The 27,179-nt window shown below is 37.3% G+C and overlaps 1 protein-coding gene across 1 annotated transcript; it reads right to left on the reverse strand.

The window, feature by feature from the left end:
• Positions 1 to 1,051: 1,051 nt before the first annotated feature.
• LOC136028766 (uncharacterized) lies at positions 1,052 to 26,288 on the reverse strand. Its single transcript, XM_065706667.1, has 4 exons — positions 26,173 to 26,288; positions 18,942 to 19,071; positions 8,579 to 8,656; positions 1,052 to 1,320 (listed from the first exon to the last, which is right to left on the reverse strand). The coding sequence occupies exons 2-4, from the start codon at positions 19,069 to 19,071 to the stop codon at positions 1,121 to 1,123; spliced, it is 408 nt and encodes a 135-aa protein (XP_065562739.1). The 5' UTR covers positions 26,173 to 26,288; the 3' UTR covers positions 1,052 to 1,120.
• Positions 26,289 to 27,179: the final 891 nt, after the last annotated feature.

The raw sequence follows: 27,179 nt of genomic DNA on the forward strand, positions 1-27,179 counted from the left end.
AAAATTGAGTCATTTTTAATTTAAGAACGGGTGATCAGATATTTAAAAGAACTTGATATTTAGAAGAACCTCGTAACTCAGAGTCATTATTTTACATCCAGACCGGATCTGGCGACATCGGGGGGTAAATTCGGAGAAATTAAAAAAATGAGGTATTTTTATCTTACGAACCGGTGATCAGATCTCGTGTTATGTATGTATTTAGAAGGATCTCGTGTCTAAGAACTCTTTTTTTCTATTCCTGACTGTAACCGGTGAAATTCGGGGGAGTTGGAGGGGGAAAATGAAAATCTTCGACAACCTTTAGAGTGGAGAGATCGGGATGAAACTTAGTAGGATGAATAAGCACACGTCTTAGATACGTGATTTGCATAACCAGATCAGATTGGCTTTCTTTAGAGGTTTTTTTTTTTGGGGGGGGGGGGTAATTCCGAAACATTAAAAAAATGAAATCATGAAAATTGAGGTACGTTTATCTAACGAATGGGTGATCGGATTTTAATCAAACTTGATATGTATAAAGATCTCATGTCTCAGATGTCATATTTTAAATTTGGATTAGATCTGGAGACATAGGGGGCTGGAGGGGGGGAAACAGAAATCTTGGAAAACGTTTAGAGTGGAGAGATCGGAATGAACCGCAATGGGAAGAACACGCACATCACCTAGATACGATTGACATAGTCGGACCGGGTCTGCTCTCTTTGGGGGACTTGGATGATTTATAGTGCATTGGTGAGTTCGAGAACAAGCACAAGTTATAGATACGTGATTGACATAAGCAGACTGGATCCGATCTCTTCGGGGAAGTTGGAGGGATTTCTAGTGCTTGGCAAGTTCGCTGCTTCTTGACTTGCTAGGACGATGAAATCGACATCTCTAGTACCGAGTCTAATTTTAGGTTCCAACGTCGTATCGAGTTCCATATGAGCTCTTGTTTAATAATGTAGTGCGCGGGCAAACCAAAGAAGATTTCTAGCAATAGTTGATATCTTAACTAGCACATAGTCTAAACTGTACTGACAGCGTTGTCTTGACATGAACACAGCGCTTGAAAATAAATACGGTTTTAGTAGCTTAAGTTCAAATTATAAAATAACTAGCTCAATTTAAAGCAATTCTAGTAATGATCTCCACCAGCGGAGTGTTTGATAATGGCGACATTGGCTCCCGAGTTGGAGATAGCAGACGCTTCTTGCGCTAATTTCGCAGCTTGTTGAGCAGCTGTAGCCGCGTCCCATGCTTCCTGAGCTGCAGCTAGCGCTTTGTGGATTTCGGTCAAAACAACTTGCTTCGCAGCTTCAGCTGCATTAGCAGCACCTACAATGAGAAAGATACTAGATTAAATACTGAGCATGGGTTATGCTTTTAAATCTAAAGCTTCTTTGCCAATTTAGATACAATTACCACTGTTGCCTTAAAAATTTAGATCTTATTTTGATTCTTTTTATCTCCCATGCAACGGTAATTTTACTAAAAACATCTTCAACATTTTCCACAATTCTAATTAGCAATGACCTAGGAATCAAACAAACTGTCCGCGAGGCAATCGAAATCAAACGAAACTTAAATAATAATACATCCCTAAATAGAGACTTGGGTGAATACACACTCAACCCTATGTACACAAAATTAATTACAGAAAATAATCTAATTCAAAATAAAACAAAAATAGGAACGAATAAAAACAAGCCCAATCCCAAAAGAACTACAAGATTAGCTGCAGACAAGGCAAATATCGCAATAAGAAATTGTTCCAATTTTTAATAATTATAGTTAGTCCAATGAATGAACTTTTTTGGCTTGTAAAATGTTAGCTTTTATCACACAGTCTTGGCCGAACTTTTCGTTAAGAAGTAATGATGCCAAGGCTATCTTAAAAAAAAGAATGGATTTTTAACCGAAAACTTTTATTGTAAGTGTTTTATTGTTTATTATTTTCTTTGCTGAAGACGGCCCTTAGATATAGGGCCGAAATATTCAAATAGGTTTTGTTGGTTCACTGTCTTGGGAAAAAAGTCCTCATGTTTCTCTCTTCTGTAGTTGTAAAGACATAGTTATTGAGCCTTTCAACTATGATGAGCAGAATGGCTATCTCAAAATTTTGATCGGAAGATTGGGAGAGAGTGTCAGGTTGTTCTCCAATTTTTTAATCACTTAAAAAGGGCACTAGAACTTTCAATTTCCGTTTGAATGAGCACTCTCATGATATTCTAGGATCACTGGGTTGATTCGATCACCCCTGGAAAAAAAAAACAAAGAAATAAATACGCATCCGTGACCTTTTCCGGCGTTTTAGGTCACTAGGTCGATACGAACACCCCTGGGAAAAACCAAATAAATACGTATCCGTGATCTTTCTTCTAGCTATAATACAAAATTTCACATTTTTGCAGATAGGAGCGTGAAACCACTACACTAGAGTTTGTAGATACGCTGAATCTGATGGTGTGATTATCATTAAGATTTTAATACTTTTAGGGGTTGTTCCCCCTTTCTTCAAAATCAGGCACATTTTCTCAGGATCGTAGCTTTTAATCAGTAAAACTAAACTTAATGAAACTTGTACATTTAAAATCAACATAATAAACCAATTTCGCATCAAAATTTCGGTTTTTAGAATTTCAGTTACTATTGACCCGGGTCGCTCTTTACTTACATTTCGTTACAATGAACTGTTTTGATTTTTAAAAACTGATGTGAATTTTCACATCAGTGTGCTTATTTGATTTTTTCCAGGGATGTTCGTATCGAACCAGTGATCTAAAAGATCGGGAGAGGGCTCATTTGATCAGAAATCAAAAGTTCTAATGCCCTTTTTAAGTAGCTAAAAATGTTGAAGAGCAGCTAGCCCCTCTCCAGTCTCACTTTTCACAAATTCTTCCGATTAACTTTTTGAGACATCCGTTTTGTTCAGCATAGTCAAAAGATCTAGTAAATAAGTCTTTAACGATGACTTAACCCCTGAACTTTGCCCATTGTTTACACAAAGTATTGGTTACTGGAAAGTATACAGATATTTTTGAAAGAGGATTTTCTTTAGGGAATGGTTATTTTCTACGAGTAGAATTTTCCATTGGGGGGGGGGGGTTACGGGGGTGATTTCTCAGAGGAAATTTTACACAGGGGGATCTTTGCTAAATTCTTAGACAAGGCTGTTTTTGATTGCCTTACTTTTTGTCTTTGTTGACTCCATTTTATATGTGGAGATGTTCTGGGGGAATTTTCTTTGAGAAGTTTTCAGCGGGGTTCGAATTCTGTTTTTTTTTTTCTTGGGGGGATTATCCATAGGAGATATTCACCATGGGGGAATTATTAACAGGAGAAATGTTCCATGGGTCACCGGGAGAAATTATCCATGGGAAAATTTTGCGCGGGAGAAACTTTCCGCTAGGGGGGGTTCTTGGGAGAAATTTTTTGTATATAGGGGGGAACAATCTCGGTTGCCCAATCGCCTTCAAAGTCCTGTGGATATGGTCAGTTTTAAGTCTTGGAAAACCTTTAATTTGGGGTCTTCAATTGCCTTCAAATGGCTCAAAGACATCCATATTCTGTTTGAGCTAGTTCAACAGTATATATTCATTCAATGAATGAATCTATCCTAGGGAATCCTAGGGAATACTAGGGAATATACTATCCTAGGGAGTACCTTAGGTATTCCCTAGGATAGATGGATTAAAGTCTCTCTATCAGCAAGCGAGATGACATCATTTCTATACAATGAAAAGGCTTATGCCAGTTTTGCCTCTCACTCAGAGTAACTATCTTCGCTTTTTCTCCAATTAGACGTGGCTCTTAACTTTTCATTCACAGTCCACGGCAAAATTACAATAACATTACTACGGCGTTGCTTATCATTGGAAAGTATCTATTGCCAATCTCTTCCACAAAAAGAGGATAAAACTCAATGTAAAAACTGAGGGATATCTCTCATAAGCATTGCTGTCAAAACATTTGCAATTGTTATCCTCAACCACTTCAGGTAGTCATCAACACGAGCACATGCTCAAAACCAGGCGGGGTTTTGACCTAGGATGGGTTGCATTGGGCAGTTTTTTACCATCCAACCGAATTTGAATACTGCCTAAAACGTAATCAGACCACTGAGACTATTTTCATTGATTTTGTAACATCTTACTGTCCGATCATTTGAAATACTATATGGGTTGTGATATGGGAAGACTGTGTCCCAGAGAAGGTGATACGACTCATCTAGAGCTACTATTGTCACGTCTAGGTCTGTGCACCACTTTCTTACTTAATCTTCTTACCGGGGTGGTGTCGAGAGGGTCGTCAGCCTTTTCCATGTAGGAAGGTCTTCAACAAGGGCCTCTGCATCAGACAGCAAAATTCCAGCCTGATTCATGAATTTTGGTGGAACTATCATTCTACCAGAATTTTGGCCTTCCTCCTGGACGTTTCCAGCCTCTACTGGTTGCTTTAAGATCGTAAATAATCCAAGCCGGAGTGTCAGTAGATAGTCGCAAAAGATGTCCAAACCAGCAAAATGTCCACTCGGCAACCAGGTGCGATAAAAGTGACTAGGAAGTCGTTTTTGTAGGTAGTTATTGCTGGCGAAGTCTGTCCATTAGATTTGCTCGATTGCCTGAAGCTATTTAGATTGAAGAGTGTCGAAACGGCACTGGACAGCTGCAGTTGCGGGCCTGGTTTCAACTCCATGGAGCAGGATCGAATAGACTGACCCTTCAGGGATCTTCATTATGATGGCTCGTTTGATCATTGGCTTCTTCCAAGCATGGTTTTGTCTACTAAGGACAGCAGAGACCTTGGCCGCGCGGACAACAACTTCAAGGTCAATGCTGCCGTCTGATGATATGATAGAACCAAGATAAGTGAAATATTCAACCACTTCGATTTGGTTTCCGATGACCCCGGTCCTGGCAGCTTTTTCCAGAAGCGTGTTTAGAGCCATGAGCAGCTGTGACTTGGAGTTGGTGACTAGTACTATATCATTATCAAAGTCACAATCAGTGACGACTCTATCCCCGTGCTTGAGTCCAAAGCTCAACTACCGGGTCGTGCAAGTCATAACATGATCTATAACACAGTTAAATATCTCAGGAGCAACTGATCAGCCTTGCCTGCCTCTTGTTCTTAGTGAAAAGAATGTGCTACCTCTACCGTTCACTTGCACACAGCTCTCAGTTTCTCGATGCATGGCCCAGATTAGGTTGATATATTTTGACGGTAGGACAGTGTTGTAAAGGATATTTCTTAGAGAAACTTAATCAACTGAGCCGATTCCAGAAGCTTTGTGGTTTTTGAATTCCTTCACAGCAGCAGCGATAAGTGTTCACTCAACCTTGAAAGGTTGGACACTGCATCTCCAAGGAGAAACCCATCCACAAATAGTGCGTTTTATATTGATTGAGCATAATAGCCTGAGAAGTCACGCAAATGTTTGTACACTGCTCCAACGTCCTTCCTCGTGGCAGCTTCTTGTAGCCCATCGGCTTTGGTGTCAACAAATGACTTGAAATTTCTATATATCAGCTTATTCCTGACATCGTTGATATGTTGATAGATCTTCATATCACCCTGCAGTCTAGCCTGCCTTCGGAGTGTAGTGACGTCCACAGCCTTCAGTGACAGCCAAGGCTTTTTGACCTGAACTTGCAATCCTGGAGTTGTTCTAGCTGCGTTGGTGACTTCAATTTTAAACGAGTCCTACATGAGTTCAATATCCAAAGGCTGGGAAAGGCTTTCAAAACGATTTTCAATGTCAAATGCATACCACTCTTTGATTGCAGGAGTATCAAGACTGTGGAGATTTAACACTGTAGTACGCTTGTCGGCCTTCTGGAATTTCAGCTTAAGACGAATTTTTGCAAATAAAGGTTGGTGATCAGTATTACCCAGGTAGGTGCCACGAAACGAACAGTAATTAAAAACCAACAACCTCCATTGCCAAGTTATGATGATATAATCCATCATTTTCTTTGTGACGCCATCGCCACTATACCAAGTATACTGGTGAATTCACGGATTTTGAAAACTGTGTTGGAGATAACAAGCTAATGAGCACTCCATAGCTTAAGCAAACAATTTCTATTGTCGTTTGCTACGTCTGCGGTAACAGCCCCCACGAAGTCTTTCCAGATACCTGTGGAATCACTGAAGGTAGCATTAAAGTCCCTGAGAAGAAGCAGTGTATTGTGGGGAGAGGCAAAAGACTTCAGTTGGGCGAGTTCTGTGTAAGACTGGTCCATAACATTGAGGTCAGCCTCATTTGTTGGCGCATAGCATACGACAAGAAAGAATCTTCCACGACGGTGATTCAGGTGAGCTGTGAGGATATGGCGTTATGTGATATAAGTGAATTTCTTGCTCTCTCATGAAGAACTGGCTCTCCTTGTGTTGCCAGTACCCGACCAAATTAGACATTAGTTGTTGCTGATGAATTTTTCACATTTTCCTGGCAAATGCGTTTCTGCAACACCAGCAATAACAGTAGAATACTGCTTGAGTTCATTAGCGAGAAGTAGGTCAGCGTCTGAAAAAAATTCAGAATCAGAACATTCCAAGTGGCAGTTTTCATACTACTCTTTTCAAGGAGGTTCAATCTTCGGATGGTTCGACCACCGTCATTACGATATCCGGGGACATGCCGGGGTCGGCATCGTAAATGGGAAGAAAATCCAAGGCTTGATTGACGCTTGTCGTTGCAAGATGGTTTTCCTTGCCGAAGCTAGTCCAGGGAACAGGGTGCAAGCCTGTCGCCCAACCGCCTAACTTCACTCTATCCAGACTTGGGACGGGCAACTGTGACCAGATGGTACACAACAAGTTTGCAGAGGCCGTTGTCCATTAATATGGATCCCATGCCCTTCCACAGTTACCCTCCTATGGAGGATCCTTCCGCGATGGTGTTCTGCTTCACTATACAATTTTACTCATTGCTGGGAGAAGGTTTGTAACTCATGGGACGTGTCCACACGCTGATGGGCCCTACCGAGTGTACATCTGAGGGTCATTTTTCCTCCTTTGCCTGTATTTGCAGCCCCTGTGTGAGGGTTCCCAACTTTCTATTATGAACCCTCACGGACTAGGCCCCTCTTGGTCTGCGCCTCCTGGTGGAGGTACCCTAAACATCTGTCGGACGTTCCCCTATTCACCAGCTGGGGTACGCGCTGAGTGGCCTGGGGAAGGCCTATTCTGAGAATATGACTCACAAGGTACTGAGTTGGTGAAAGGAACTACCTCAGTAGGTACCTGCGTACTAGTTGATGAAAAATTATCTTCCCTCTTTGACAGCGGTTTTGGGGTGAGACATAGATGTGTCCTGTCCCCCATACTGTTCAATTTCATTATTGATTGAAGAATAAAGTGTGCATTGCATTCTGCTAGAGGCATCAAAGTCAATCCTTCTCCGTTAGCGACCTTCACCATGCAGACGCTTTTCCCCTAATGGAGATCAAGGTTGACGACACAAGTCACGCTGTATAATATAGCTGGCACTGTGGATTTGGTTGGGCTGAATATCAACAAGAACAAAAACAAAATTCTGATAAATTCTAGATATCTCTCCAGAACTATCTGGAGAGATATCTCTGAGATATATCTGGAGAGAGGCTGTACTCGATTTGAAATCGTCGACCAATTCAAATATTTGGGATCTTTAATCAAAAGATCAGGCTGTAGCAGCAAAAAAGATCGGGGTAGAATATCTTCCATAGTCTTTATACAACTGAGAAAAGAACTATTGGAGGCAAAAGATGTCCAATTAAAAATAAAACTTCAGAGTTATGAGGCAATCGTTCGCTATGCACTTTTATGCTGCTGCGAGACTTGGCCCCTAAAAGCAGTGAATATCCAAGCCTCAATAAGTTCGACTAATCCTACCTAAGATGAATCCTCAATTCCACTCCCATAGATCCAGTAATACCGAATTACGAATAGGTAGCCACGAAAAACATGAAATAGCCTTGTTTGACATTGTTTTTCGGAGGCCAGAAAGTGCCCTCATCAGGGGAGAAGATGGGACAAGCAATGCCTAGACATCACTGCACCATACACTGATACACCATACACTGACCGAGCAGCGCCATTCAGATCTTCGCTATCTTAACACGTTTCAGCACCCAAATGGGAAGATAAACTAGCGAGGATTGCATGACTAAAGATTTTGGTGGCACAAGAGGGTCTAAGGTCCAAGGTAAAGTTTGAGGGTGCGATAGCCTTCTCAAATATAAGGCAACCTTTGTGTGTGCTATACAAAACAGACAGAAAAAACACGATTTTTAAATGAAAGTAAAGAATGGCATTAAAACTTAAAATGAAAAGCAATTATTCTTTACATGAGGGGGCTCACCTTTTCAACTCCTTACTTTTTAAGCAAGAATTTGACCTTTTGTACCAGTTCTGTATGAACGACTGCTCTAACACAAGTGACGTTGAATTAGAAAAAGGAGCATTTACAAAGCACTATGGAAACTTGAGCGTAAATAGCAAGGAGTCGAGGAGTAGCTTCTCCCGTTTTGTTTGATTTGAATGTCACTCTTTACTTCCATTTAGAAAAGCTTTTTTTTTCATATGATTAAACCAAAAAAATACTTACCGCTCGCAGCTGTAGCAGAATACTTGGCAGAAGAAGCTGCGCTTGCTGCGTCTTTGGCTGCATAAACCGAAGCAGCACCTTAATAAAATATAAAATTCAAAGGACATTTATTTAATTACTACTTAATTTCATAGAAAAACAGAATATTGAACTTCAAAGGAACTTAGATGTAAAGCTTACTGAGCATGAAGAATAATCGCACAGCATAAAAAAATAAATGAAAGGTTAAATTAAGACAAAGTCAGGGTCAAAAGTTTTAAGATTAGAAATAGAAACGAGAAAAAGATTCAATTTAAAAATATTCAAACAAAATCACAAGGATTAAAAAAAAAGTTCGCAGGAAACTCTAAAACCAACACCACCCTCTTGATGTTACTTACATGTCTTTTAGGTTACTTATTTCTTTCTCCCTATTTCTGTCGGTCTCTCTCTCTCTCTCTCTCTCTCTCTCTCTCTCTCTCTCTCTCCCTTTAGTTTTCTTTTTCTCTCTCCCTCTCTCTGTTTCTCGCTCCCCCGCTCTCTCCTAGTCTTTCTTTCTATACTTTGTAAATATTTTTGATGTGGATAACATGTGTTTCTGGAAACAGTGCTCGCAACCATGAGGATGTTTAATACATACGCAAAATGAAGAACTTTGACTGTGTGCTTAATAAGGCATGTAATGACTGTTATAGCCATAACTGGATAGATGTGGAAAGATAAAAGAAATCCTCCTCCTAGAAATTTGGCCCTAAAGTACTTCAGGATTCATAGATAAAAACCATTAGGGCTTTTAAGATGAATTCAAGTTATTATCAAGTTTTCTTTCGAACGTCTAGCATTTACATAAGATGAACCACACCCAGTTTTAAGTTTTTTAAACAACCTCATCCTTACTTGATCAATGCAAAGAAAGAACTGGTTAAGTTTGTACAATTAAATCCTTTTTTTCTAGACTTGTTGAGGATCCAGATATTGCTTTTTTACATTTTTTTGGGGAGAGGAAATAGGCTGGGTAATTGGGTGATGGAAAATGATAGATCTAGCATTGCTCGAATCCTATTCAGCTCGATACATTTTGTCCATTTTATCTGATGCTAAATAAGTCAGTTCCGTCCATATCTTCCATGACACTTTTAAACGCAAAACCAGCTTAATAACAGTATTTTTCCACCCTGAAATTGACTATAATAACCGCTCCCTCGTTATTATTATATCTTCAATTACTGCAGATCCAAAATTTCAATTGCTATAGTTAATGAAAAATAATTTCATCTTCTAGGTTTTGACGTTCGAATGACCGTTGTTATTAACATTTTCTGGTTTTCATAGGTTCTTGTTTCTGGTTTATCATAGGACACAATTTGGAAGCAACAGTTTTATATTTTTCTCTGTTTTTAGAGATTACTCAAAATATGATAAGCCTTTCTTTGGCCTTATTAACAAAATCTAAAAATGGCGTGATGAAAATAATAATCCTCAAACCACATTAAATCTTACTCATATTTCTCAGTTTCAGAATTAAAACATGCTTTTTTCTTAGTGAAGGTGCTTTTAAGTAGCGGAAACATCAAGAACATGATTCGTTGTGTATCTTTTGTGAACTCCCTTGCCATGCTGCGTTACCCTAAGTTTTCTTTTGGGCGTGAACTATAATATTTGTCTTTTTCAAAAACAACAACCATAATTAACGAAATGTCAGTTTTTGTCTTTTTTGCAAGTAGCGTCTGGCATTTTTTCCAATCCTTTTGTGAATGACCGAATTTCATTTTCCACTCATAGACGTGACTAGGGGAGTAATATATAAAGATAAATATAAAAAAATAAAGCAAACACACAAAACAACGAATTGACATTAATATCGCAAACATCCCATAATTCATTTCAGACTAAACTCCTACTGAGCCTCCCTAATCTTTCCTGCACATCGGTGTACTGGTAGGTATGTTACAAAAGGTACTAATGACTCTGTCATATTTCCATGGAGATAGGGGCAAGAGAAACTTTCAAAAGCAGAAAAAAACAAGAACAAATTGTACTTAATTGTATCTATATTTATCTTTTTTGTAAATATAGTATCTGATAAAAGAGTCCAAAATCGAGAAAGCAGTAGTACATGTGGTTTAACCTTCCCAGAAAACAACTGCGCTCGAATATTCCAACTGATAAACCATTCAAAGAAACAAACATACCATAAACTTTCTCAACTTTGCCAGCAAGGTCATCCACTAACAAAGTATAACGTCACAGCCAATATTTAGAAAAAGATACACACAATACTAGATGAAGGTATTACTGTCTTGTCAGCCAATTTTATATCTGGGCCAAGATCAGTTTCTACATTATTGAAAACAAGAAACCCATTTTAAATTTCATTGAAATGAAGGACAGTTTTCTCATATTAACCTTTCAGTACACAAGGTTACTCTTAAAAACGAGAAAAAGAAAGACATAAATTCAAAATGTCATCATCATAATTTCATGAAGACAAATCTAGACCATGATACAGAAAATTAATTTTAACTGCCTGCTGAATTTCTAGCACACTGCTAGTCTTAATCTTTGCTTTAAGTTTTTGGTACAAATTACGGAAAAAGAGTCATCAATTTATTAAGATCAACCAGCAGCTTGTTGGTCCATGCACTCAACAGCAGCTGGCTGCTGGAGCAACAGGTAGCAGCGGACCGAATTCGAATGCTCGACCTTCAACTAAATCCGCAACAACAACAAACTTGCCAGTCTGTTTTTACTTTATTCACAGTATCACACAAGCTGAAGATGGAGATAATAAAACCAAGGCTTTCTGTAGGCTCAGATAGTCTCTTGTTGAGCTCATTTCCAAGGGCGTGTTCATGCTGAGGACTTAGTGCACAAAACTCAGAAGAGTTGTAGTCTGTCCACTCTTTCTTTGAAGGGCCTGTTTGGTGAACATTGGACAGCTTGTCACTTCTATTGTTTTTTATAAATTTTCAAATCCGGGAGGGATTGATTTTAACATGAGCACTGTTTACCTTTACAGTGCGAGCCCGACACTGAGCTAAACATTTTGCAAATTTTGTGAAAAAGCCTTACCAAGCTTTAGTTTTCATTTCACTTTTCGTATTTTGGTTCTAATCTGCACTTTTCTTGTAAGTACAGCTGCCACTTTTGCTACTCTCAATGCATTTACAATTTCGTAAAAGTAGAAATTTAACGAGAAATGCTTGTTAGTATAGGCTAAGCCCAGTCTAGCTTGCAATAAGTGGTAAGACATTTTATTCTTAGACAATATGTCGTCAGAAACTGAATGGTGAGCAAGAAGACAATTGTTTTCTACACCTTTTTCAACGCTTTTTATTGAGTGAGCTAAGATTGCTTGAACCAGTACGGAACGTATTCAACGTAGGTGAGGGGTCAGAAACACTATTTGCATTATTGCAATTCAATCTGTTGAAACCAAAATGTCAATTAGATGTCGATGCACTTTCATGTATGTAGGTAAATGCAAGGTCGTTATTCATGACAGTGAGTTGAGGACATGAACTAAGAAGGATTTCTTTTCTAAAATTTTAATATAATTAAAATCACAATTCATATTACCTGCAACAATAATAGTGAAGACTTGTTTCTGTGATGCTGCCAAAGCAGTTGCAAGCTTACCAAAACCCATGCTAAATTTTTGCTCCGAATTTTGAACACAGTTATCAGTTGGCATGTAAGCAGGGAAAACAGCAGTCTATGAGTTGAACATGCCTAAAGAAATCAGAAGACAAATCTTGTCTAGACTTAAGTTCGCCAATAGCAGGCATAGCTACACCACGATAAAATCTTCCTAGCTCACTAAACAGTGCAGGGACACCAATGGCTTCAACCTCATCATCAAGCTGCTGCAGAGATAAACCTTCTTTCGACAGGAAATGTTTCTGTTGTTATATCACATCACAATTAGCCGTGAGCAGACACAAAAGAGGTCTTTTAATTACTACTAAACAAATTATTTCCAGGTAGAAGTTCTTTAGAACTCATATGTAGTAATACTACTGATTCTCAGGCACTTATACGCCTATTACTGGTAGTTTTTTTTTTGTCACATAAAGCACACTTCAGGACTTGTTTACAAAGACTATCCTTAGAGATTTTAAATAGACCACAGCATTAGGAGCATCTCTATAAATTAACACAGTTAGTAGCAATGTGGCCAAATGCTTGGCATCTATTGCACCAATGGGTGAAAAATTCATATGACACCAATTAGCTGCTGATAGCCAATCTTAATTTGACTACCTATTACTTTTCTTAGGTGCTTCTTGGTTTGAAACTTAATACAGAAAAATCTGGTTGACAAAATTTAAGACACATCAGTGCAGTTCTGTAAACAGCTTTAAATGTCAGCAGTTGATGGTCCAATGAAAATACACCGAATAACGCAAAAATGTGAGCAACATTTCACTTTTTTATCTCCGCCTTGGTTAGAGTTTGGTATACCTTCTGTAAATACAATTGCGTCACCTTTATCAGACATGATAACTTGCGATTATTTCTTTCAAAGCCTTAAAGTGGCAATGATTGAACAAGAACTGTCAGCTACAGACTCAGGAAAGTCTTCATGGTTGTTTGGGTTATCAAGATTTTTTGAATATTTTTTTTTCGTTCAACAGCATAAAAATACTCTGTAGGCACAATCGTATATACATAATTCTTAGGGATATATTAAATTTTATTAATTTCCCATTAATTTCTATATGATATTTGTTTAGCCTACCAGGAAGTGTCATGGTAGTTTCCCCCGGAACCACAGGAAATTGATCTGGTTCAAATATGACGAATCTAGAGTGAGACACTTTTTTCTCATTACAGATACCAAACGCTAGTAAAATATCTTGGACCTTGTTGTTAATCTTCTATCGATCATTTGGTCGCGCTGACAAAATGGGAGCCCATGAAACTATCTTAGCTTCTACAGTTTCCTCCACATTGGGAAAAATGCAAGCAATTTTTACGGTCAAGTCTATTGAACAATCCACTTTTCTTTCTCAAAGAAGAAAGTTCAATGCATGATTCAATCGGGGTTGCCACCCAGTGAAAAAAATCGCTAGATTCTTGACTATAAATCACTAGAATTATAATATTCTTTATCATTGTAATTAATAATTGTATTTCTTTACAGGCACCTTTAGGAGGGGGGGGGGTGGAATTATCCCCTTAGATATAGACAAAATGTATTTAGATTGATGTTTTGTTTATTCTCAAGCGGAAATTACCCTGAAATTTTGACAAATACCTTTTTGCATCTTTATGCAGAGAATAGAACAAAATCCTTGCTTCCTCTCTGTATTTTCCCAAATTGGTACCCTTAGCTTATATTAGTAGCCTTAGCTTATAAAAAAACGGAAAAATATCCCAAAAAGCCATAGAATCTTAATGAAAATCACAACATCAGATTCAGCGTATCAGAGAGCTCTACTGCAGAGGTTTCAAGCTCCTACCTGCAAAATTTGAAATTTTGTGTTTTTTGCCCGAAGAAAGATCACTGATACGTGTTTATTTTGTTTATTTTTTCCAGAGGTGATTGTATTGACCCAGTAGCCCTAAAATATCGCAACAGGGCTCATTTGAACGGAAATTAAAAGTTCTAGTGCCCTTTTTAAGTGATGAAAAAGTTGGAGGGCAAATTGGCCCCCTCCTATTACCATTCTTTTCCAAAGTCATCCGATCACAATTTTGAAATGTCCATTTCTTTCAGCATGATTGAAAAATCTAATAACATATGTCTTTGAGTATGACCCTAATCACCCACAGTCCCCGGGGAAAGGCTTGCAAGCTATGAACTTTGCCCATTGTTTATATACAGTTTTGGTTATTGGTAAGCATACAGACGTTTTCAGGGGGGGATTTTCTCTGGTGGGGGAGGTCGAGGGCTGCGTGGAAGGATCTTTACATGAAGGAAGGGACATTACTATGAAGGGGGTGCCATATTTCCCAGCATCATTTAGAAAACAATCTTTGTTTTTTTGGAACAAGCTTTTTCAACTGAAAGTAATGATCAACATTAAAACATAAAACAAACAGAAATTTTTACTTATACTAGGGGATTTACCCCCCCCCCCCTCTGGTCAGTACATCGCTCTTTACGCTAATTTTTTTTTTAGTACTTTCAAAAGAGCTATTTATTCTAATTAAACAGTCTTTGTGATTCAAGGGCCACTGTTAAAGAATTGGAACAAAATTTAAACTTTAGCGTAAAAAGCGAGGTATTGACTAGGGGGCAAACGCCCTAATATACGTAATAATTTCTGTTCATTTTAAATTTAATGTTGGTTCTTCCTTTCAGTTGAAAAGGCTTTTTTTTATTTAATCAAACAGTTCGTGGTAACGAACTGTAGTAAGGAGCGACCCGGCTCAATAGTAACCAAAACTCAAAAAAATGGACTTTTGATACCAATAGCTACATCAAAAGAACTGCATTTTAATGCTGATTTTAAATATATAAGTTTCATTAAGTTTAGTCTTACCCATCAAAAGTTACGGGCCCGAGAAAATAGGGGAAAGCACCCCCTAAAAGTCATAGAATCTTAACGAAAATCGTACCATCAGATTCAGCGTATCAGAGAACCCCACTGTAGAAGTTTCAAGCTCATATCTACAAAAATGTGGAATTTTGTATTTTTTGCCAGAAGGCAGATCACGGATGCGTGTTTATTTGTTTGTTTGTTTTATTTTTGTTTTGTTTTCCCACGGGTGATCGTATCGACCCAGTTATCCTAGAATGTTGTGAGAGGGCTCATTCTAATGGAGATGAAACGTTCTAGTGCCCTTTTTAAGTGACCAAAAAGATTGGAGGGCACCTAGGCCCCCTCCCTCGCTAATTATTTTCCCAATGTCAACGGATCAAAATTCTGAGATAGCCATTTTATTCAGGGTAGTCGAGAAACCTCATAACTACGTCTTTGGGGATGACTGACTCCCCCAAAGTCCCCGTGGAAGGGGCTACAAGTTACAAACTTTGACCAGTGCTTACATATAGTAATAGTTATTGGAAAGTGTACAGGCGTTTTCAGGAGGATTTTTTGATTGGGGAAGGGGTTGAGAAGAGGGGGATATGCTGGGGTTACTTTCCATCGAGGAATATGTCATGGGGGAAGAAAATTTCCATGGAGGGAGTGCAGGATTTACTAGCAATATTTAAAAAAACAATGAAAAAATAAATATGAAAAAGTTTTTTTCAGCTGGAAGTAAGGAGCAGCATTAAAACTTAAAAGAAGAGAAATTATTACCCATACGAGGGGCTCACCTCCTCCTAATACCTTGCTCTTTACGCTAAAGTATTTTTAGTAATTTCAACTATTTATTCTACGGCTTTTTTTATTCAAGGGTCATTCTTAATGAATTGGGACAAAATTTAAGCTTTAGTGTAAAGAACGAGGTACTGACGAGGGGGCAAAACCCCTCATATATGTAATAAAAATATGAGAATACAAAAGTTTTTTACATAAGCTAATTTATAAGTTACGTATATTTTTTACTAATAAAAAGATTCGTAAAAAATTAAAAGTTCTAGTTGCCTTTTTAATTAACCAAAAAATCGGAGGGCAACTAGGCTTCCTCCCCCGTTCTTTTTTCTCAAAATCATTCCATCAAAATTATGAGAAAGCCATTTAGCCAAAAAAAAAATATGCAAATTTTGTTTTAATTATTCATCTGCGGAGAGCCAAAATCAAAACATGCATTGATTCAAAAACGTTCAGAAATTAAATAAAAAAACAAGTTTTTTTAACTGAAAGAAAGGAGCGATATTAAAACTTAAGACGAACAGAAATTACTTCGTATATGAACGGGGCTGCTTCCTCATCAACGCCCCGCTCTTTACGCTAAAGTTTTTTAATGTTTTAAAAAGAAGAGTTGAGAGAAAGAGTCAAACTTTAGCGTAAAGAGTGGGGCGTTGATGAAGAAGCAGCCCCTTTCATATACGAAGTAATTTCTGTTTGTTTTAAATTTTAATGTCGCTCCTTACTTTCAGTTTAAAAAAACTATTTAATTTTAGATAAGCATCGGTCTTATTGCTTCTCTAATAAAAAAAAGCTACTTGTTAATTATACGAAACACAACCTAGAAGTAAAGTTATGTTGATTCTAACAGAATATGCTAAAATATAATGACAATACAATACTTTAGTCTATATAATAATATAATTTGGGCTATATATTTGCACATTAGGGGGTAAAGTATCCTAACCTTACCCCCCCCCTCTAATATGCAAATATATAGCCCAAGTTATACAAGCCCAATGTATTCTGTCACCCGTTATTTGTCTATGTGGCTATGGAACTGGTTTCCGTAGATCTTACATTATCCTTATTATCCTTGGCATATTATCTTTACCATGCTTTCATCCCCAGACCTATCCTCAGGGGCTAAGTGGCCATGTTAAATCTAAAAGTATAGTTTGGGAACCTTTCAACTAAGCTAAACAAAATGGCTAATTCTGCGGGGGAAAAGGGACACGGGAGGGGGGCTAGCGGCCATCCGATCTTTTTGGTCAAATAAAAGGACACCAGGACCGTTGGTTGAATACGATCACCCCCGGAAAAAAAAAAAAAAAAATAACACATATCCGTGATTTTTCTTCTGGCAAATAATGCAGAATTCAATACTTTTGAAGATAGAGGCTTGAAACCTCTACAATAGGGTTCTCTGATACGCCGAATCTAATAATTTGGTTTTAATAAAAATTCTTTAACTTTTAGTGGGTGTGGCCTCCCTCTTTCAAAAATCAGGAAGATTTTCACAGTTTCTTAGCCTTTTCTGTGTAAAACCAAGCTTAATGAATCTTATAAATTTGGAAGCATAATAAGCCGGTAATATATCGATCGATATCGAAATTCCGTTTCTAGAGTTTCGGTTACTATTGAGCCTTGTATCTCCGTTCCCATAGTTCGTTGCCACAAACTGCTTGATATGTTTGCACATAAATTCAAAAACTTAAACAACAGGACGTTATCTGCGCTTATTAGGTATTTCAATTAGAAATAAGAGAATCTGGAGAATTGTTGGAGTTTTGACTAGATATTGCAATTGAAGATTAAAACTATTAGACTATTCCCAGAGCACACACCACCCCCCCTTACTCCCAACCGACTTCAATGATCAAAATACGATCGTTTTAATCTATCTAGTTATATTACAAATCCTATAAAGTCCCATTTACTTTTTCAAGGATTTCTATTTTCATTTAGAAAATTACATTCAGTGTATACCTACCTTCTTTTTTTCAAGGACTCCATTTCTGTTCTATTTGCAGATATAGAGGATAAATCCATAGTTACCCTTCACTCCACTTTCAAATGTTTTAGCAGAAGAAAATCTACTTTCGAACTGAATTACAGAGAAGCAAAACCATAAATATGAAGACAAAAATTTAACCTGAGCAAATGTTGTGAAACAGGAAGTATAGAACATTTTTGCAATTTTGCGATAGATTCGCTTATTATCTTGATGATAAAGCTCTGGGGTCTATATCTGATATGGACATATGGTGGGATATCGGAAGTTTCAAAGGCGGTATATTCAAAGGTATATTTCAAAGAACTGTAGTGAATCATTATTTGGTGTTTTTTCTTATTAATAAGCTTCTTGTATAATCTACTCAATTGGATCATGAATCTACACACTACATCGTGAAACATCACTAGATTTATGAAAAATCACTAGTTTTAGAACAAAGAGCACTAAAAATCACCAGCAAGAAGAAAATCACTAGGCAACATAAAAAATCACTAGAAATAGTGATAAATCACTAGGTGCGGCAACACTAGATTTAACACATGTTTCTTGTTTACCGTTTCTGATTTTATTATAGAATAATTCCTAAGAGATCAAAGTTGGTGTGTGTGGCCAATTTTAAATCATCAGCAAGGATATATTCAATGGCAATGAAGATTAATAAACTTGATGTTTATAGGGCAGGTTTAGACTACAAAGGAAGTCTAATTAGCAACGAAAGTGGCAGTCCCCGTTCACCTGATTCCCACAGTTTATGGGAAACCTCTCCTGACAGGTGCAATGACGTTTATGACAGATAACTGCCCCGCTTTTACTTGCCCAATCAGAACTAGTGATGCGCCCTCGGAACAGTACCTTAGATGGTGTTGAAAATCTAATTTTAAAATAGCATGGATGGCAAGTAATTGATTTGCAATAATAGATAGCGTTGGCAAGAAAATCCAAAAGAAAAGCTTCAACAATACTTAGTGAGTTAGTGGGAACACAAAAAAGCGTATAGCCAAAGCAAACACGCTGAAATAGAAACCACATGCTTTATTTAGTGTTTCAATCTTAAAAGTTATTTAATATTTTCGATTCTCGGTAAAGAAAATCTTTTCTTTTTTTAAAGTTTACTTATTCTTACTTGCTGTGTTTCCTCCTCCTCCTCCACCAACTAAATGAATCACACTTGGGCCACTGCTTGCTCCTTCTCCTTTTAAGAAGGTGCCTTCAGAAGTGATGAAAAGGAGGGACAAGAAAAGCAGTCTGTACATCTAAAAAATAAAAAGGATGCTGAAAAAGTGAAAATTATCTTAAAAGATACATAAGAACTTTATCGAACGATGACTGTAAAGCTGTTATTTTTATGGAGGGGCCGGTGAAATTTCAGTGTTATAACAGTTTACCCAAAGCAATTATTATCTATGGCTTGCATGTTCAGTTAAAAAAAAAGCTTGTTTAGCAAAGGTGCATTTTGGGTTGTCATGACCCTTGAACTAGTAAAGGTTTAATTCATTTGTAACGTGATTAACCCCACAATATCCTCTTAAACCATTTATACGAAAAAAAAATCCCCCTTCATACAGTCCATTGCTTAACAATCCTTTTTTGAGAGCATAATAAGAAAACTTGCGTAATAATAAATAGCCACCCTATAGAAAGTGGATAGCACCCTAACCCTATCTTGTAATCATGAAGCCAGTCCCAAGCCTAGAAAAAGGAGGAGAGTTCGGTGGCAGACTTGCTGCCTGCCCCTTGAAAGAAGATTTGCCATAGAACCGTCTAGTTTTGAGAGCCAGTATGATACCGAATATGCAACCTGCTGACAACTACGGACCACCCCCTAGAAACCATGATGACAAATTCGGACCGCCCCAGACACGATTTTTGAAAGTGGATTGTCTAACAAAAACTGGCTTTTGGACCTTGAGGACCATGGCCCAACTTTCAAAGACAGAACAACTTCTTGATGAGATGGACAGATACGGCCTCGACATCCATGCTCTGTCGGAAGGCCGTTAGACAGGTGGAGGCTGTCAAACCCTAGTAAAGGGATTCACGATCCTGAACAGTGGCATCAAAAAAGAGAGAGGCAGTTTTTGCCATAATGTTATCTAAATCTACGTCTAGAGCTCTAACTAAATGAACAGCCACAAATGAGAGGATCATCAAGGCACGGCTGAAAGGTCTAAAAGCCAAACTAACAGTAATCGCATGTTACGTACCAAATAACGATGCATATGATAGAACAAAAGACAGTTTCTACAGCACCCTACAAGCTGTTATCAAAGATATCTCCAGTCATAATCTCTTTTGCTTTGTTGGCAACTTGAATGCCAAAGTGGGGAGCGACAGGTCCTACTGTCTGGAAGTTTTTAGCAGTCGAGGCCTCGGCGAATTCAACGAAATTGGATCACTGCTAGTTGACTTTGCTTTACCAGACCTTGTATATGTCCGGCGCATTTTGATTGAGGAATGCAGCAGATGGAGGCAAAAGATGTACCTTGTGTTTGTGGATTTTCGAAAAAGTCTCTCAATACACCGAGAGCCGCTGCGGAAAATCCTCCAACTCTACGGTGTTCCAGATAATCTGTTATCCCTGATCATTGCACTGTACAAAAACAAGGAGTGATGCGTTCAGACCATAAAGGAAATACAAGATATTCCAGTATCATTTCTGGGGTCAAGCAGAGATGTGTCCTCTCCCCCTTGCATTTTGTCCTTGTTATTGATTATTCTGTCCGAGATTGCACAGGGTTTGGGGTCCAAAAATGTGATAAAAACGACTAGCAGATCTTGATTTCGGCAACGACATCACCCTGATCGGGGCAAACAAGGAAAGGATCCAGGAACTTCTCGATGTCATACGAGAGAAAGCAAGTCTTTTGCGACTGAAGATTAGTTCGAACAAGACAAAAAGCATGGCAGCGAACGACTCACCACTTGGCATAAAGTGTGGGGATAATTCTGTAGAGAAGGTAGTGGAATTCAGATACCTCGGAAGTACATTCGAACGAACTGGATCCAGCGAAAAGGAGGTAGAGCCTAAGATTGGACATGACAGTGGAGCTTTTAATCGAACGAAGCAAGTTTGGCGATCGATGAAGTACTCCCTGAAACTAAAATTGAGGCTGCTCAACAGTAATGTTCTCTCTGCCCTCCTCTATAGCTGTGCTTGCTGGGCACTGAATCAACAGCAAGAAAAGGGGACTCTTGCTTTAAAGAAAAACAGTCTTCACAGGATATTGAATATTAGCTGGAGGGACCACATAACTAACCAGACAGTTCGCTCTATCACGCATCAGCCCCTGATAATAGATGTCTTACGCCAACAAAGATCGCGCTACTTCGGACACGTTATCCATATTGCAGGAGATTGACTCCTCAGAACGGAACTCAAGTGGCAACCAGAGGCAACTCGAACAAGAGGAAAGCCAAATTATTCACTTCGTCGCACATACCAGCAAGACCTGAAGTTTATCAATTCAACAGTCCAACCCGAATGGGATGATTGGTGGTTCTTTCTGGATGCCCTGGGTGCCTCTGGTGGCACAGAAGAAAATAAGGTCCAAGGTCTAAGGTACCCTATAGAAGGAGACATGTAGTTCCATTTAAATAAACAATATATATATATATATATATATATATTTATATATATATATATATATATATATATATATATATATATATATATATATATATATATATATATATATATATATATATATATATATATATATGTATATATTGTTTATTTAAATATATATATATATATATGAAAGATATGTCGCCGAACCTTTTTTTTCTTTTAATTCTTCAGGCGGTGGGACAAAAACTTATTTTTATTCCAACAAATTATCTAGTCCGTGTTTTTGATTTTCAATGGTATCGTAGGCATTGATGACCTTACCAGAGGCAATGCTATAGTGTTGCCTATGGTAAAGGCCATACGACTCCAATGTTTTATTGTTTATATATTTTTTTTCACGAGGCACTTCATACGGAAAAAGTCTTCATATAGACTTAGAATAGGGCTCTTTTGATTGGAAATTTAGAGTTTTAGTACACTTTTTAACAGTCGAAAGTGATCGGAGTGCAACCAGCCCCCTCCTCTAACGCCTTGAGGTAGCCATTTTGTTCAAAGGTCATATAAAAAAAACTCCTGGGTTGACACAACCCCCCAGGAGGAGGAAGTTGTAATGGGGGAGCCCAAGGAGGAAGTTGTAAGTTATGCCCTGGTGGCAAATGTCGGTGACCTGAGTCGAAAGATCTAGCTCCTTTTTTAAAAATCAATTATAATCGGACGGTAAGCAATTCCCCCATGCCATTTTTTTCTAAATGATTCCGATCAAAAATTTGAGTTAGCTATTTTGTTCAAAATTGTCCAAATGTCAAACAGCTATGCTTCTGAGTTGGAATCACCCCAGCCCGGGGGAAAGGAATGTAAGTTATACTAGCAGCCTATCGTTAACATATAATACTTCTATGGAAATCATGGTCGTATAAACTTTGGAGCAAGTTTATTTGACCAGAAATCAAAATTTATTATGGCCCTTTTAAGAATCAAAAGAGATCATAACTTGGGGCTTGAGAAATCCTCCATAGCCGCTGGTGCAAGGATTGTAACTTTTTTAAGTTGCATATTAATAGAATATAAGGTTTTTGTGGAAGGGTTGGCCATATTAACTTTGGAGAGGGCTCATTTGATCGGCAATGGGAACTTCTAGTTTCAAACAGTTCGTGGTAACGAACTGTAGTAAGGAGCGACCCGGCTCAATAGTAACCAAAACTCTAAAAAATGGAATTTTGATACCAATACCTACATCAAAAGAATCGCATTTTAATGCTGATTTTAAATATATAAGTTTCATCAAGTTTAGTATTACCCATCGAAAGTTACGAGCCTGAGCAAATTTGCGTTATTTTAGAAAATAGGAGGAAACGCCCCCTAGAAGTCATAGAATCTTAACGAAAATCACACCATCAGATTCAGCGTATCAGAGAACCCTACTGTAGAAGTTTCAAGCTCCTATCTACAAAAATGTGGAATTTTGTATTTTTTGCCAGAAGGCAGATCACGGATGCGTGTTTATTTGTTTTTTTGTTTCTTTTTCTTTTTCCCAGGGGTGATCGTATCGACCCAGTTGTCCTAGAATATTGCAAGAGGGCTCATTCTAACGGAAATGAAAATTTCTAGTGCCCTTTTTAAGTGACCAAAAAAATTGGAGGGCACCTAGGCCCCCTCCCACGCTAATTGTTTTACCAAAGTCAACGGATCAAAATTCTGAGATAGCCATTTTATTCAACGTAGTCAAAAAATCTTTTAACTATGTCTTTAGGGACGACTTACTCTCCTACAGTCCCCATGGGAGGGGCAACAAGTTACAAACTTTGACCAATGCTTACATATAGTAATGGTTATTGGGAAGTGTACAGGCGTTTTCAGGAGGATTTTTTTGGTTGGGGGAGGGGTTGAGAAGAGGGGGATATGCTGGGGGAACTTTCCATCGATAATTTGTCATGGGGGATGAAAATCTCCATGAAGGGAGCGCAGGATTTACCAGCATTATTTAAAAACACAATGAAAAAATAAATATGAAAAAGTACTTTCAGCTGGAAGTAAGGAACAGCATTAAAACTTAAAACAAACCGAAATTATTACCCATTTCAGGGGCTCACCTCCTCCTAATACCTCGCTCTTTAGTTAAAGTATTTTTAGTAATTTCAACTATTTATTCTACGGCTTTTGTGATTCTGGGGTCATTCTTAATGAATTGGGACAAAATTTAAGCTTTAGTGTAAAGAGCGAGGATCTGACAAGGGGGCGAACCCCCTCATATATGTAATAATAATATGAGAATACAAAAGTTCTTTACGTAAGCTAATTTATAAGTTACGTAAATCTCTTACTAGTAAAAATATTCGTAAAAAATTAAAAGTTCTAGTTGCCTTTTTAATTAACCAAAAAATCGGAGGGCAACTAGGCTTCCTCCCCCGCTCTTTTTTTCTCAAAATCATTCGATCAAAATTATGAGAAGGCCATTTAGCCAAAAAAAAAAAAAAATGCAAATTTCGTTTTAATTATTCCTCTGCGGAGAGCCAAAATCAAAACATGCATTGATTCAAAAACGTTCAGAAATTAAATTAAAAAAAACAAGTTTTTTTAACTGAAAGTAAGGAGCGACATTAAAACTTAAAACGAACAGAAATTACTTCGTATATGAAAGAGGCTGCTTCCTCATCAACGCCCCGCTCTTTACGCTAAAGTTTTTACCGTTTTAAAAAGAAGAATTGATAGACAGAGTCGAACTTTAGCGTAAAGAGCGGGGCGTTGATGAGGAAGCAGCCTCTTTCATATACGAAGTAATTTCTGTTCGTTTTAAGTTTTAATGTCGCTCCTTACTTTCAGTTAAAAAAACTTTTTTTTTTTATTTAATTTTACAAAGAGTCAAAAGGGATCAGTGGGCAACTAGCCCACGCCCCACTTTTTCAAAGGTCATGCGGTAAAAAGTTTCAGATTGAAAATATGTTCAAAAAAGTTCAAAGACCAAATAACTATGCTTCCGGGGTTGAATCCTCCGCCCCCTACCTGGGGGAAATGGCTCTGAGCTATGGAACTTGTTTATTGGTACTTTCACACTTTGTTTATTTCAATACTTGGATTTAGTTATTTACGTGGCAACTTTGATTAACGGTGCAAGGGCTGTAAGTTATGCGAGTTGCTTAATGTTACTTTGATGCCTTGTTTACTTTTATGCTTTCTTTACTTTGTTATTTTTTTTACTTTAATATTGTTACTTTGATACCAGTTTGGATACTTTGATGAACATCTAATGTTGAAAAAAAAAGAAACGGACCGGCAGGAGATACCACTTTGCTATGTTACCATCTTTCGATATGTAAAAAGCACACTGAAATTTTAATATTCTTTCAAATGAGCCCTCTCTTATATAATATAATTATTGGTTCGGTACTATAAACAAAGGGGGTAAAATAATAAGCTAAGTTTTTTAAGCTATAAGTTCACAAACAAATAGATAAATTAAACAACACTTTCGCGCTGGAGAAAATCTATGAAGGTTTGCGGTTGTGCGAAAGTCCACGTAACTACTTACCTATTAACTCGACTATTTACTTAAACCTGAACTCTTTAATTAAAACTATTGTAAATAAACCAAATATAGGCAAACCATAACCTATACATACATGAAAAAATAGATAAAAAATGAATAACAAAGTCAAGAATATTAATGCATAAATAGAAATATAAAAGAAAAATAATAATAACAAATCCAGTCTCCATCACTCTTCAATACTGGCATTCCCCCTCCCCTCCTAACCCCACCTTAGACCCTGCCCACCCTTATCTTCCCAGCCTGCCCTTGCCTCTCCAGCTCCTCTTCCTCCCCTACTCAGCCTACCAGCCATAATAAAAAATTTTAAATTCTGTTGAAACTAAGGTACGTGTTCCGCCGCCCTAATACTCAATGATAGCTCGTTCCATACAGATGGACACAGGTGTTTCATTGAAAATTAAGACCTGGTACCATGGCGCAAATCAACACTTATGTTATCACTTTGCCTGGTTCCATAATTATGCAGGTCACAATTGATTTAGTAAAGACTTTTAAAAAACATCAGGGGTTAAACCATTCTTACACTGAAACACAAATACTTTGGCTTGGTAAATATTTTATCTGACTGACATTAAGGATCTTCAGGGACCAAAAACAAGCACAGGTGTCATCTACATCCTAGACATACCTACCGATTGTTCTAACAGCTTTATTTTGTAGAACTTGCACTCTTCTATAGTTTCATAAGAAGTTTATTATTAATAATAAATAAAAACACGTCCTTGAACAGCTTAAAAAAATATATATCATATTTTTGCAGATACGTAATTGAAAGCTTAGTATTGTGGTTCTCTTGCATGCTGAATTTGAAACAAATTTTAGGCTATAGATCAATTTCTGTCTAGAGGGTGTTTTCCTCCTTCTTCCAAAATTCAGGTAACATTCTCAGGTTCATACATATTGATGATTAATTCTAATCTAAATTTTTATTCAGAATTTGGTTTTTCGCGAGTCACCATACAAAGCTGCTTCCCTTGTTCTACGTAACCTTATTGAAATTCTTTATTTTAGAGTTTCAGTTATCGGAAATAGTAAAAGTTACTAACCAAAAGAATGAAAAGTGTTTGTGTCATAGCATATTTTAGAAGAAAACTCTGTGGTTTGACTCTAAGCCTATGATTCCCATGAATATGATAGTATTAGCATATACACTGATAAGCAATGTCTAATAAAGTATTTATATCATTGCTTAAAAAAACTGAAATAATCCAACTGTGCAAATCAAATGGATTTAATTACCTAAATGACACTGGAGAAGCAATAAATCCAATGAAATTTTATAAAGTTTAGTTAAAGTCTTTTTCAAACTGATTATAACTATAATAAAATAGGTAGCTATATAAAATTAGTTAAATACTCGGCATAATATTGACCATGAAAGCCATTTTTGTTGCTTTTGGAATGAGATTGAAATCTGTCATGCCCCAAGATTTTGTATAATGAGTAAAATGGCAACTCTAGAACAAAAGAAATACTGATTAATTATTGACGCTTGAAACATTCGTGCTACTCGAATCGACGATTTTTTAATAAACAATGTTTTGTGCGAAAAAATCATCATCCTTTTAATTTTAACCAAAATTAACTGAAGGTTTCAAAACTAACTAAAATTGACTGAATTAAACTAAATTAAAAAGTAAACTAAAAATAATCAAAACTATGCTAAAAATTTAAACTGAAGAAATTCAAACTGAAAAATAAACTAAAATTGAAGTAAAATGAATTAGGTAACAAAAATTATAATTAGACCAAAAAATTAAACTATATTTTTGAAGGTTAAGGTTCAAATACACTTAAAATGTAAAATCAGAGTTCTCAAGAACCATATACTTTATTTTTGTTAGTATGGGCTTTAGTTAATTTTATTTCGTACAAGTGCGGAGTTGCTCTCTCATCAATCCCTCGCTGTTCAAGCAGAAGCTTGTTAGCACTTTTAAAAAATTTGTTATCATAAGCAGCGCAATAGGGCTGCCTAAGTAAAGAGCAATGTGGGCACAATGTATTATTTATTAATTTTCATTTTTTTTAGACCAGGGCGCTTCGTATCGAAGGAGTTATCTGTAGAAACTTCGAAAGATGCTTATTCGATTGGAAATTGAAAGGGTTAGTGCCCTTTTTAATAGTCGAAAGTGATTGGAGGGCAACTAACCCTCCTCCCACGCCTACCATTTCCCCATACATATTCAATCAAAATTTTGAGATAACCATTTTGATCAGCGTAGTTGAAAGATCTGGAAACTATGTCT

The sequence above is a fragment of the Artemia franciscana genome, chromosome 7, assembly GCF_032884065.1.
Source record: "Artemia franciscana chromosome 7, ASM3288406v1, whole genome shotgun sequence".
NCBI classification, from domain to species: Eukaryota; Metazoa; Arthropoda; class Branchiopoda; order Anostraca; family Artemiidae; genus Artemia; species Artemia franciscana.